General features: G+C 37.8%; 1 protein-coding gene across 3 annotated transcripts in view; it reads right to left on the reverse strand.

Annotated features, from left to right (window-relative positions):
• Positions 1-7,385: 7,385 nt before the first annotated feature.
• The window catches only part of AFF4 (ALF transcription elongation factor 4), an 86,473-nt gene continuing 79,451 nt past the window's right edge, over positions 7,386-14,407 (reverse strand). For all 3 annotated transcript variants that reach the window (XM_067566850.1, XM_067566849.1, XM_067566848.1), the window contains 2 exons: positions 13,444-13,664; positions 7,386-12,779 (listed from right to left, as the gene is read on the reverse strand). In XM_067566850.1, the coding sequence (XP_067422951.1) occupies positions 12,661-12,779; positions 13,444-13,664 (340 nt within the window). In that variant the 3' untranslated portion in view covers positions 7,386-12,660. The remainder of the gene's footprint in view (positions 12,780-13,443; positions 13,665-14,407) is intronic.

Consider the following 14,407-nt stretch of genomic DNA (forward strand, 5'->3'; position numbering starts at 1 on the left):
AAATTGTGCTAGAACTGTCTGAGAAGCTTCCTTAATCTAGCATCCTTAAGACTAAATAGTAGATTGCAGAATAAGGTCCATCATTGTTAGCGAAAAGACAGGCTTCCTTTGCAAGCTTTCAGCAATTTAAGAGATCTTGCTTTTCTTCCTCCTGCCCAACCAAAGTGTCATCTGTTTCAAAGGCTAAATGATACGTTTAGCCCCCTACAAATAAAGCTGGTGAAAGATGTAAAACATCCTTTTTTTCAAACAATGCTCTACAGTGTGATTTACTGACCTAGTAGGCTAGTTTTTGTATCAGTTCCGGTGGTGGATGTCTTCCCTAGGGAATTACTTTTTTCAAGATGATGAATACCAGCATTCTTTCTACTGCTAGCTAAAAGCACCTTGTTACTGCATTTGGTTTTTTTATAGTTCCTTTGTCAAGCCTGAGAATATTTCAAGCTCTGAGGACTGTTGAGCTAAAATTTGGGCAAATGGTTGCATTCTGTTGCAGTGCATCTCCACTCCACTCTTTGGTTCATGCAAACATCCTCAGTATTCATATCCTTTATGTTAAATCCTTATCTAGTAAAGAATTCCATCTGAGTGACAGTCCACACGATGTCCTTTCATGGCAAGGCTGAGGCAAATGCCATTACCCATGTTCTGCTTAGTCTGTGAATAAAAAGACAACTGGTTGACTTCCACTGCTTTTCAGAAGAAATAAAAGGTGTGACTGGCATGCTCAAGAAAATAGGAAGAGTGCTACTTTCTAAACTAGAAGCTACTGTTTCCCAAGAAGGGGGTAGGCATCTTTATACAGCTTATCACTTTCAAAGTTCACTACAGACAAATTAACTATCACAACTAACCACCAAAGCACTGCCCCCATTTAACAAATAGGGAAATTGGGACATAGAGGAGGTTACCTGACTTGTAGGATAGTGCCAGCTGCGATTCTAACAGCTCCCTGCTTAAACCACTGGATGGTAATTGCTTGTTGTGATCATCTCTGCTTGTTTGTAAAGGCTGCTAAGTAGGCAACGAGGAGACTGGCAGGAGCATGTGTTGGGGTCCTCAGAATTACGATGAACAACATGCAAAAGAAAAGAGGGTTCACCCTCAGCACAAGCAACTGCTTCAGGCTCAGCTCTTCCGACCTGCTGTACTTCTCCAACTGATCACCTTACAACACAGCAGGCCCCGAGAGGAAGTTGCAAAAGGCTTAATTCTTGCTTGCAGCAAGATAGTACAGACGTAGCAGAAATTGTAAGGACGGGGAAACGGGGCAAGGGGGATGGGGGGACATAAAAATCTGATACGATGTTGGCAGCATATTCTAATGGTGTCTCTTTTGAATGGCAGTCAAATTGGGTTACAGGATAAATGTAAGGGCTGTTCTTTGCCAATCTAAGGGGCATCACTCCTACAACATGGCATTATAATTGAAATTCCTCCCTCCCTGCTGGCACTAGCAAATGTCTCCACATTATGTAGTTATGGAAAACTACAGCCTTCCAGGTCAAGGCTGTTTGATAGGGATCAGTTAAAGCTTTCCGCACTGGAGCTTTCTACATCACTTCTATTTTAATTGTATTGTGTCATTATACAGTCCTGCAAAGGCACTCAGAACACTTCACAGCTCCTGTGCTCTCCAGCGTTCCTAAGATAAGTGTAAGGGAATGGGTTACACTCTCTCTCTAATCTCAAAAACCCATCACTAGATCGATCCCCACTGAGGTATAACCAGCGGTGTAGTAGATTTGGGAGCCAGGTACACAGGGTGCTGCACATGCAAAGCATGATAGACATGTAGGGCTGGACGGAACCTCAAAAGGTCATCAAGTCAGGCCCCCAATGGTGAGGCAGGACCAAGTACATCCAGACCATCCTTGACAGGTGTTTGTCTAACTTGTTCTTAAAACCATCCAAAGATAGGGATTCCACAGCCACCCTTGGAAGACTAGTCCAGAGCTTAACTACCCTTATAGTTCAAAAGTTATTCCTAATATCTGTCTCCCTTAATGTGCAGTAAGTCAACTACTTCTTCTCCTACCTTCAGTGGACATAGAAAACTATTGATCACAGTTCTCTATAGAACAGGCTTCAAGTAGGTGAAGGGCTATCACTTCTTTTCTCAAGAGTAAATATACCCAGTTTTTTTAACCTTTCCTGATAGGTCACGTGTTCTAAACCTTTTATTGTTTTGTTGTCCTCCAATTTCTCCACATCTTTCCTAAAGCATGGGGTCCAGAACTGGACACAATACTCTAGTTGAAGCCTTACCAGTGCCAAATCCAGCAGGACCATTACCTCCCATGTCTTACATATGACATTTCTGTTTATACATCCTAGAACGATATTAACCTTTTGCATTGCTGCATCACATTGTTAACTCATATTCAATTTGTGATCCATTATAACCTCCAAGATCCTTTCCAGCAGTATTACTGCCTAGCCAGTTATTCCCCATTGGAGAGTTGTGCATTTGATCTTTCCTTCCTAAGAGCAATACTTTACCCATCTTTATCGACTTTCATCTGGTTGATTTGACACATTCTCTAATTTGTCACTCATTTTGAATTCTAATCCTGTCCTCCAAAGTGCTTGCAAGCCCTCCCATCTTGATGCTATACGTAAATTTTACACATACTCCCCATCTCATTATCCTAGTCATTAATAGTAGCCCTGACTCCTGCAGGACCCCACTAGCTGCACCCCTCTGTTTGACAGCAAACCCTTAATAACTACTCTTGAATATGGTCAACTATTTGTGCACCTATCTTTTCATAATTTCAGCTAAACCACATTTCCCTAGTCTGCTTATGAGAATGTCATATGGGTCTGTGTCAAAAGCCTTACTTAAAATCAAGATTTTCACATTTATTGCTCCCTTCCTATGCAGGAGGCCATGAAGGAGAGGAAAATACTACTAGCAAAGTAAAAGCAAACTCCTACAGCTATTTGTCCCTTTACCTCTAAGGTGAAAGATTTTTTGGGTGAATGAGAGAAAACTTAACTTTCATTTTTTCCTCTTTTCTGTTACAGTCCCTTCTTTTATTATCTGCCCTAGAAAGCTTCCTATAAGCTGCTAGTCCACCCCCTACCCCTCCCAGGGAGCTGTACTGGGCTACCTCACTGATGTTATGGGTACACCTAGAGGGTGGGGATGGGAGAGCTGACAACAAAGAGAGAGGGTCATAGGAGGAAGGTAGTATAGGTTTGCAATTTAGGACTCATTCTAGAGAAGTCTTGAGACTTTTCAGCTACCACAGCACCCTTTAATAGGCCTTGTGCAACTCTTAGGGACATCCTTATGCATTAAGAGAAAGACTAATCCTAATGTAGATCCAGGAAGGACAACTTAGTTTTAAAGGGTCTCAGCTAAAAGTCCATAAAATATCCAAATATGCCAGATCTCAAACCATCTAGTTCATCACAACAAAGGATCTGGATAAATCTTGTGGCTTTTGCCCCTGGAGTGTTGATAGAGGCTCTTTCAAAGATAACGTTCATATAAATATATATGCTACTTTTGATGAGGAAAAGCCTAGATGAAAAATAAATGCCAACAATGGGAAGCAGAATATCTCCCCCGCTGAGGGTTTCATCTCCTGTCTCTATCCATACCCAAATATGCCAGATCTCAAGCCATTCTTAACACTCTTTCAAAAACAGATATTGCTAGCATTAGATTACAGGTGAATGTCAAGCTGCTGGCAGCTTGAAGCCATGCTGCTGCTGCCTCCTCTTCCAGCAAATTAAATGCCCACAGGGGTTAGCCTTCCGTCTAGGAAAGCAACAATTTTATCATTACTTTTATTCATATACATACAGCACCCTGTACACTACCTCTGAATAGGTCCATTAAACCCCTCCAAAATTAACATTTATAATTATGCAGTATGAATTCTGAATGAAAGTCCTGATGAAGTACAAAGCCCTTCAGCATTAATAAAAGGACTCAAAACACCCCTCTCCCGGTAGTGGTATATATATTTGACATTTGGGGAAATAGGCACAAAGGTTAAATAACTTGCCACGCTGCCTGACTGCACTAAGTGCTCAAGACAAAACTATTAGACCACGCTTCCTCCCCTATTTAACAAACCTACAACATTTTAAGTACTTGTAGCAATGGAAGTGATAAAATTACACCTGTTGCTCCCTAGTAAATACTTTGGCCAATGAGTCAGTGACTCTTTCGCAGGTACAGAGTGGAACCCTGCTATTGTTTTAAGAAAAAAGAAAAAAAAAAAGAAAGTTTGTATGATCAACTTTCCACCCCTACCAAGTACACATGTAAGAACAGTAAATATAGTTTACCAGATGGATAGACCTTGAACTAGATTACTTTAGTAGACATTAACTTATTAAATTCCTCCTGTTCTCCAAGATGAACTTTGTCCCTGTAACAACTGGCAGCTGATGCACTGATAGGGAATTGTCTATAAAAGTCCAGCTGAGAGGTTTGGAAAATTCTTTCAGGACTCCAGCACCTTCCCTGACTACTACTAGCTACTGGCAGTCTATCCAAAGAAAATGCAGTGTTTGAAAGTTATAGCAGTTTTATTTCTTTGTGCAGCCCTGCTGAGTCAGGTAAGAGCAGGAGACGACAAACATTTGAATGTAAATAGTCAGGCAATTACTAACACAAAAGTTTGTGTGGTTTAATGGACTTCAAAGACCTGTCTCAGTAAATAAGTTATTGACAAATGTCTCATTTGGCAGTCAGATCATTATTCTCACTGAAAGTATAATTGCCGTTAAACCCAGGCTTAGCACTAATTATGGCAGATAGCCACCCTTCCTTCATGACAATTGTATTTCAATTCTGTTTCAGATACATGGTGCTTCCTTGCATCATCCAAGCTCCCAGCTAACAAGGCAAAGAAGGATGACACCTTTTTGGAGATGGATCACCTTCAGACCCAAAGGAGCAGCATGCAACCAAGATAGTGACTGTATCTCACTGTCGTGCAGGTAACCCCTCATTCCCACATTTAAAGGAAGGATAAAAGGCACAGGAATGTTTCATACCTCACTGTGCAGAGGGAATTTCCACTGAATCATCACCACAATGCTTAAGAAATTCATTTTTACAGAAAGAATGGCTGCAGCAAGGGTTGGAACAATAGATTCAGCCATCTTTCAAAATTAATTTTCCTAGTGAAAATTGCATGCAGAACAGTACCTAGGAGTCCCAAGCTCAAGACATCAGCAATGTTTTTCGCTTTGTACTACACAGATTGTATCTTTTCTAGTAAAAATGTTCCAATGTGGAAGTTTTGGAGTGTTGGTCCCAGGATATTAGAGAGACAAGATGGGTAATAGCTTTTATTGAACCAGCTTCTGATCGTGAAGGACAAGTTTTTGAATTACACACAGTTCTTCTTCAGGACTGGAAAAGGTACTTACTGGCATAGCTAAATACAAGGTGGAACAGACTGTTTAGCCTAAGTACTTAACATTCTAAGGGACCGTTCTAGCAGGACAGACAAATGACTACTGTTAGGCTTTAAAATTAATCCCCCTTCAAGCAGGTTGCATCATTGAAAAGCAGCTTCTCACAATAAAGGATGGACACATTTTTATTTAGATGTAAAAGACGAGGCACTCAGACACCTGAAAGTTAATTAGTCCACACTACTAGAAACAAGCAGAACAGGGTGTGTGCTTCCCTTCCTTTCCCATTTCATCCAACTACATCTAAAAGACACCAAAAACACTACTACTAAATACCTAAAGATTGACTCATATGGGACAGCCCAGGCTGGTAGCAATATGCCCAGTACCCTACACCCACAACCCAGGAAGGGTACACTTCTGAGGTGGCGCAACCTGCATTCATGGTGGGAAGTGAATAGAAAGGGTACATTTCATAGATAATAGTAGTCAAGTTATTTTAGATGCATTTTGTGAGAGGTTGTTTTAAGCTACTGTTTAACAAAACTGGTATGGTACCCCTCCTTTCAGAGAGGCAAGAGAAGGTATAGAAAGATGCATAGGAGGAAAAAGGGATTTCCATTACATACTCAGCATCATCAGGAGCATAGGCAGAAGACAGGCAGGTGTTCTGAAGCCAGCGTGCAGGGCAATAAAGTACAGACACCAAGCAAGGCACTCTGAAACTTGCGCATTTCACCTGCTGAGGAACTGGTTTCGGGCCATCATTTGTTGCAATACATTTTTGAAAGATGACTGCCCTAGAAACCAAACAAACCAAACCGCCAAATGTAAGTCATTGATAGCATCACTATTCCCCAAAAAGTGCTTTCAGAAGCAAAGATTTGAGAACTATTGAAAGTATATATATACCAGATTTAATTCAAGTTGCAAAGGGAGCTGAACCAAATGAGCAAAGCTATGTGCATGTGTACACAGGACTGAGACCTGCATCAGTCCAGGCCTTTAATTGATTGATATGTCTTTTTGCAGGAGGAATCACTGTTTCTGAACTCCGCATGAATGACAAAGGAGAAGAAAATATTGTCAACTCTGACAATGTCCAACCCTATATATGAAATTATCATCAACTATCCTTAAGTTAGGACATTTTGAATTATGCAATAGCATATGTTTAATATTTAAAAAAATAAACATGTTGTATGAAATTATACAAGGAGCTTCATGAACGTTGACAGAATGCACTGGTCTAGGCTGCACCTCCTGATGACACGATCAATAAGACCTTGGATCTCAGGTTTTTTTTTTTTTTTTTTTTTTAATTGTTTACAATGTTTTTCTACATGATAAGAAAAGATTTTTATTTAGCGAACAGACTTCCTCCATCTCATGTCCAGTGAACCAAAAAAGTCAGTGTGGTGCAACCTGGGAAGGCACTCTCAAAGGAATGTGTATGTGGAGCTGGACTATGGACATTTGGCCTGGTGAGCGCATAAATCAATCATCTCTCCTTCCACTGACTGATACAGTGCTCAGGAAAGCAGCCTTCTGAGAAAGGGAACAGAGTGAGCAATCTTATTCAACAAGAACCCCAAAATAATAGCAGATTCCTTCAATACTCCAATGTTTTCAATGATATTTGGAAGGAAAAATCTATTGCTGCCAAACTGCTCAAATCAAGTAAAAGCAAGTTTTACCGAGTGACTATTTCAGATTTGATCAGATTAATTTTAAAATTAAGTATTTCAGTGATAATCACTTTTGTAGACTGACCAGCGGGGCTGAAAGAAATGACCACTTTCATGGAATTAAGTGAAATATTGATAAGTGAAATATCAAAGTACATTTGGGCACCACTTGCAAATGCTTTTCCTCCTTGTGGTGCATGGAAACAGGTAGATATTGCGAGGGCATGAGGACCCACGAGAAATGAGTTTGAAGATGTAATATCACGGAGGAGGAACCCTACACAAGATATAAGCACAGTGTTTATAAAGTTTAATACAGAAAATCTATTTGATATTTATTAAACTTAGTTTCTCCAGTTACAGTTTTGCATTGTACAAAGCATTTTAATGACACAGTAGTTAAAAAGATCTTTACAAATTGAAATGTGATACCCTTTTCTCCAAATATTTTAATTGCCATAAATTTGTTTAAAAATACACATTAAACGCATGTTTCAGACACTAAACTTTCTATAATCTCAATACCACAAAATACATAGAATATACTATACAGATGTGGAAAAAATCTAGTTAGTATAATACTTTGCTCACCATTAACAGCTTTGTTACATGAAATGCACATACTGACTTAGAAATCCTAATTTTGAGCCCCAAAGTAACCTTTGAAATTTCAAATGTATTGCAACAAATAAAATCACAGTTTTTTGTTTTTGTTTTTTTAAAGTTTTGGTTGAAGACAGATGCTTAGAAACAAAATGTAAGACATGGACTTCTCATGTACAAAGCATAGGATAGGGACATCCCATCAGTCATTAACAGTACCTTTCTGCATGATTAACAAGGGCTTTATAAGAGATACATTAAAAGTTGCCCTCCCCAACCCTCCCCCAAAAGAAAACACAACCCTTCTTCACCAAATAATAATTTCAAATAAGATAAAGGATCTTTAATAAATATATAAGCACTTTATCCTCCATATACAAAATGTCTTCAAACCATCTAAAAGGTGGACAAGATACAAATGTCAGTAACTGTGCTTGCAAAAGTCATGTCTGGTCCTTGTAGTTGAACTTTCAGATGTTTAATGCCAATGCAGCCAACAAATACGGGCTACAAAACTTAGGTGCACATAACTGCATGATTTACTCAGGTTGTATCTAAAAAATTCAAGACTGGTAACATTTCATTCCAATTCGCCAGTATCCATTCCTTTAATAAATATGGAGAATTACATCAATTAGAATGGATGCATTTCCGTTAAGTTTTCAGATGGAATTAAAGCAGGTAAAAAAAAGTTTACATAAGGATATGAACTCTATGCTGAAGCAGCACTTCAAATTGCTCTATATAGTGTATTCAATTTAAGCTCAGCTGAATATTGGCATAGAGAGAAGGAGCTAATGCTGTTGTTGTCAAAGACCGTTGTACAAATTGGCCAGGCTCACTGCCCTAGCATCTCACCCTAAGTGAGAATCTTTTTTTATTTTTATAGCTATCATCCCCACCCCTCTTTCCTCCCAACACTGTTATGTTTAAATGGCATCAAAGACAAAACTCCTTCAAATATAACGCAATTAGACATCATGATTCTTTATGTACTTCCATCTCCAGGAAATCAGTCCCTTAGAATAGTCTGTATTTGTCTAATAGAGTTGGCTAGCAAAAGCTTTGGCTACTCTTTGTTTAAAGTTATCTAACATTAGCTTTGTTGTTGGAAATATACAGCTTTCCATAATACTGATTCACTAGACCTAAAGCAATTCAATCCTCGACAAAAATATTTATGAAATATTTGTTAGGGCACTAACCAATGATTTGGAAGTTACTTACTCCCCAATAGGTAAATTAATTCAAACTTGACTTGCTCAGGCCCTTTTGTAACTGTTTTATATAAACACTGCAATGACAGTAAATTTTCTGTTATGTAAACGAAATATTAAATAAAGGAAAGGTAGTCTCTTTCTACTAGTTTGGCAAACTACATAGTCACATGCCTAAGGCTTTATTTCACTTGCCCCAGGCAAGTACGAAATTATATTCATAAAGTACTGACTCTCTATATGTTGGGGTCATTCATAAATACATTTTAGGGTTTTTTTGTTTTTTTTGTTTTGTTTTTTTTAAATCACAGCAATCAAGCCTCAGCAATCTAAATGAATATACATTGCACTCCTGTAATAAGATGCAAGATTCATCACCAGTAAGATGGTGATTCAGCACTCAATTTAATAAATAATATATCAATATAGTCAGTTGCACTATAATCTAAAAACAAGTATAACATATACTTTGGACAGACTGAGTTCATATATATATATACATACACACACACACACACACACACATATTAAAGACATATACAATACAAATTGCATACTGCCGTCAAAAAACAAAAAAGAGCCATCCATATGCTCTGTTTTACAGCTAATAGTTTCAAATCAAAATAAGTCATGGGCTATTTTGTTCTGGGGTCCTGAAGGCTCATTTACAATTATAAAATGATGCAGCTTGTCATTTCAGAACCTGCAAACTTGACAGCAAATTCATGATCCTTTTCATGTCTGAGCAAGCCTAGTCTGATTATTTGGCCTTTTTCTTTTCATTTTTTTTTTTTTAAAAAAGGTTCACCACTGGGGGGGATGTGGAGGGATGAATTAAAACTGCAACACTGATATGTGTTATTTATATAATCATATAGGGAACCCTTGGTACCAAGAGTTAAGAGTCCCTTCATGGTAAGACACTAGAGCAACTTGCATTAGTGCTCAAATGACATGCGTTTCCCAGATTTTTAACCTTTAAGCAGCAAAGGACAGGTTTTGTTAGCCTTCACTTTGGCAGAGAGATAGAAGTTTGAACTATTTGCATTTTGTTTTAGCTACAAAATAAATCTGGCAAAATAAAGTTCTCTCTCTCTCTCTCTGAAGCAATGGGTAAGTCCCAAGTTAGATATGCTTTTGGAATTGTCAAACTGAATTTAATTAGTTTGAAATGGCCAAAGATGAGGGAGTTTGTGTTTTTAACATGACCATTGCATACGTCTCAGATATATAGAAAACCTGGTACAATACTCCAGAAGGCATTTCACCAGAATGACTACTATTTAGATGGGACACTGTCAGCCAGTTAAGATCCCCATTTTGACAGACTGTAAAAGATCTTCTGGGTTTTTTAGACAAACATTTAGAATCCATTGGTCTGAAGATAAATGATACATTTTTCAAGAGACCAGTTTAGCGTAACACCCAAAGATATTGGTGAGACTCTAGTTAAGAAAAAACAATATTCCCAGAGATGAGACTATTCCTGCTTACAGCAATGATAATGGTGCACGCAACGGAGCAAGCTAGAAAACAGCCATGCTGGCTACGGCAGTACTATACAAAAAAATACAAACAATGCAACTTCTAAGAAGGTATTTTTAGTGTCAAGTGTGCTAGGCACTTTAGAGTATTACAGAGGAAAAATAGTTGACAGTGTCCCATTAACCAAAATGCAGAGTTTGAGAGTAGAGAAAGTTCTGTCTCTAACAGTAAACACAGAGCAATGAACTGACAGGGATTCAAATAAAAAAGATGCTCAACAGACCAGAATGTAGGCTGAAGTATAATGGAGAAATTCATGATTGGTTAACTGTCTCCATCTGTATGTAGCAAAGCTTTTTAGGAGGTACAAAGTCGAAACACAAAGGAAGCTCTACGAATATGCAGCTACAGTTTAGTGAAGTTACTAATTTGCCAAACTTCTTAACTTTTAAAGCCCATAGGACATACTGCAATACTAAGTAGCGTAGAATTCTATTCCTTCTTTTGAGGTTGCCACCATTTTGGCACTTAGCTATAAACTACACACAAATTTAGTGCAGTAATTTTCCTGAACATGCATGTTCACATCTGGTACAGAATAAGGGGGCAATGGAAGATAAAAACAAAGCAGCATTCCACAACACTACTAACAGATTCAGAGCGTGACTCTTTAAAAAGAGAACGCTGTAACAGGAAGTCAGATTCTATGATACGCACTAGTACTGTTGAAACAGAAATGGAATTTTACCAGAATACTGCAGAAGACTAACTTCATACAGTATACCTGGGCCTGCTGTAAAACTTCGGCTTGTAAACAGTTCATAAAATCTTCATCTAAAAGTAAGGCATAAGGCACACCAGACATGAGAGGGGCACTAAGCAATACTGAAAGGAGTATCATTTTAACTTTTTACTCAGACAATCAATCACCTGATGTGGGATGGTACTTTGGATTACAACTTTTTAAAAGCAGCCACTTAGAACTCCATGCAGGATTCTTGTCGCACCAATATACTTCTTCTAAAGTGAATATTCTACTCCCTCAGAAACATCTAACATTAACAGGGGCCTTCATTAACATGGGGTAAATAGAAGTTTTAAATAAATTCTGCATCAGAACAGTTTCACAGCATCCTTGTGAAAGATGTGCTCTGAACCCCACAATGGCCATTATCACAAGTGTGTTCATCAATCAGCCGACCCAAAAAGGGAAAAGATGGGTCTTAAACTACTTTTTATGATTTTTGGTTTTCCAGTCAATCAGTGGAAATGATACAAACAGTTTAGTAGGAATTACTTATCTCTTCTTTCAGCTGCTAAATTGGCTGTTTCAGGAAGTATCAAATAATGACAAGCAAGGAGACAAAAGCTGTTTTAAATAAAGATACAAAAAAGCACAAGATTGTCCATTTATGAAACATGTCCAGTACGCACCTATCAGAGTCTGAAGCTCATTCTCACATCACTTCCATATTGCATTAAACGCAAGTTTACTGTAATGTTTTGTGATTGCTATAGTGTTAACCAAGTGTTCTGAAATTGTCTTGAAAAAACAACCCAAGTTAGACATAACTAAATATCTTTCCATATACATCTCTTATATTTTCATTTAAATGAAATATCTTAATGTGTAGAAGAATATCTCTGGAACTTTTCTTAAAATTTAGTACAAATTCTGCAATAAAACTGTAGTTGTCATTTAAGATTTGAGTTGTAGGTATTAGGCATGAAAAGCATGGCATCCCTACACTTTAGAACCTATCAACCCTTATTTTCTTTTACAAGCTCTATCACCACAAGACATTACAGAGTAACAAGCTCACGCAGTACTTAAATAAAGTGTCTACATTTAATCTCTGCTAAGTACTCGATAGGGTAAGTTTATAGGAAGAAATAGCTAAGTCTTAAAACAGCTCATAATTGGGCTTTGTAAAAAATTTTAAAAAACAAATACGATTTAAAACTGATTAGTTATGTATTATTGACTGGACTTCCAATCCCACTACAGAGCAGTGAAGCCATATCTTCTTAATATGTAGCTGATTTTAAAATTTTTAAATAACTTAAAAATGGGAATACTGAAGAAGTCCATTAACATGATGTGGGTTGGGGTTAAACACAAGGAGGAAGATGGGAGAGGTGAAAGCAGTCCTTGCTTTTAGTGTCAACTAAGCAATGTGTTATGGCAGTCTTCCTTATTGACATGACACAGTGTTGTGGAGAAAATCAGAGGCAGCAAGAAAAGTGTGTTCATTTTTTGATTCCTTCAGTTCAAGGTATCATTTAGCATCCAGACGCAACCAATGTAATCCCTGCCGGGTGTAACGAACTAGGTCTGTCATGATGCTTGAATTAAAGATCAGAGGGCCCATAACTTTATCCAGTTCAGCAAAGAACTCTAGAATGACACAAGAAAACAAATCAAATATGCACATATCCTTTTACACAGACTTGTCTTTGGAGAATTTGGTACTGAGGAGGAATCCATCTTTGACATTCTAACAAATATTACACATCTCTCACAGATGACACCAGGAAAGAGAGAGAACAGGTGGAAGAAGGTGATAATGGTACAGGAATAAAAGGAAAAAAGGTTTCTTTCCATTTATTCTTTTAGAGACAATTTTCAATAGGAACCTTAACACTTTTGCAATAAAATGATTGCTAGGAAGAGGTGGAAAAGGGTTTATACTGATGTTAAACATTCCCAGAAGTGGTGAGTTCCCTTTCTAAGGAATTTGTATATTCATTAAGTAAAAATTTAGAAATGAAGATCTATTTGAGTCCATCTTTGTAAACTATCAGTTATAACAAGTCCCTCCCACCCCCCAAATTATGTCGGACTATATTACCAGCGTGAAGCTTATTTATACCATTCAGCATCAGGATCATAGGACAATTGAGATATTACTGTAAATGTAAGGTAATTACCCATCTTTCCTATAGCAAAGCACCAACTGACAAAACATGCCAGGTATGCTATTAGCTGATTCTCTCAATGTGAAAGATCCATTAGCATTTATGGCACAATTTGATTTTACAATCAGACTGCCAAGTCTTACCTCTTTGCTCTTTAGAAAGCTGTTCAGCTTGGTCCCAAATTTCAGTGGCAAAGAGAAAATTGGATGTAACCTGGACATAGCTGGCTGCCATCTGGTGGATTCTCTGTGGAATAGTCACAGAAGAACTGCTCCCTGAAGGGTTGGTTGCCCCTGAAGAGTAATTCCCTGAATTTCCTGGAGACAGCTTCGGAGAGACCGGAGATGGCATACCAATAGGTTTGCTAGTTATTTAAAAAAAAAAAAAAAAAAAAAAAAAAAAAAAAGCATGATTTTAAAAATACAAAACGTCAAAATATGTATGTATTCTGACATGCCAAGCTGCATAATTTATTAATATGGAATTATAATAGTTTGTTCCTCTACAAAACCTTCCAGTCTGGGATCACAAGTGCTTTACATTTAAGTAAAGAAACTAAGACATGTAAGACTTGCCCAAGGTCATATATAAAGTTTGTCAGAGCTGCAAATAGCATCCAAGACTTCTTTGAGTCCTGTGGTTAACCTTTGACCAAAAACTTCTTCACCTTTTAATTTAATTGTTTTTTTAGAGGAATTTTTGTCCTCTTAATGCTTGGGGGTACGGTGGGGGGAGTATATGAATAGAACCCATTGAAATTAAGAGTTGTGTATTAATCCCACACAGGATGTCATAGACCTCTACTGCAGTAAAGAGTTATTTAAAACCCCACTTTGGAGTGCTTTCAAGGACAGCAGTATCTTAAAACATTTACCTGAACAATTAAGTGAACACATTTAACAGTTCATCTGACACATAGCTGAATCCTGGATCCTTACAATAGTACAACTAGCTAATGTGACATCAGATAAAGTTATATAACATGAGTGAACAGTGACTTTATAAAACTTACATAGACTAATAAATGTTCATGTCAATTGTGGAGAGTTTGGTTCTTACAGGAAAGATAATTAAGCTAGCTAGATGTATCACTGAATTCAGCTCTTG

The sequence above is a fragment of the Emydura macquarii genome, unplaced genomic scaffold (genome assembly GCF_026122565.2).
Source record: "Emydura macquarii macquarii isolate MOO-44397 ecotype Brisbane River unplaced genomic scaffold, CSIRO-AGI_Emac_v2 contig_2768, whole genome shotgun sequence".
Classification (NCBI taxonomy): domain Eukaryota; kingdom Metazoa; phylum Chordata; order Testudines; family Chelidae; genus Emydura; species Emydura macquarii.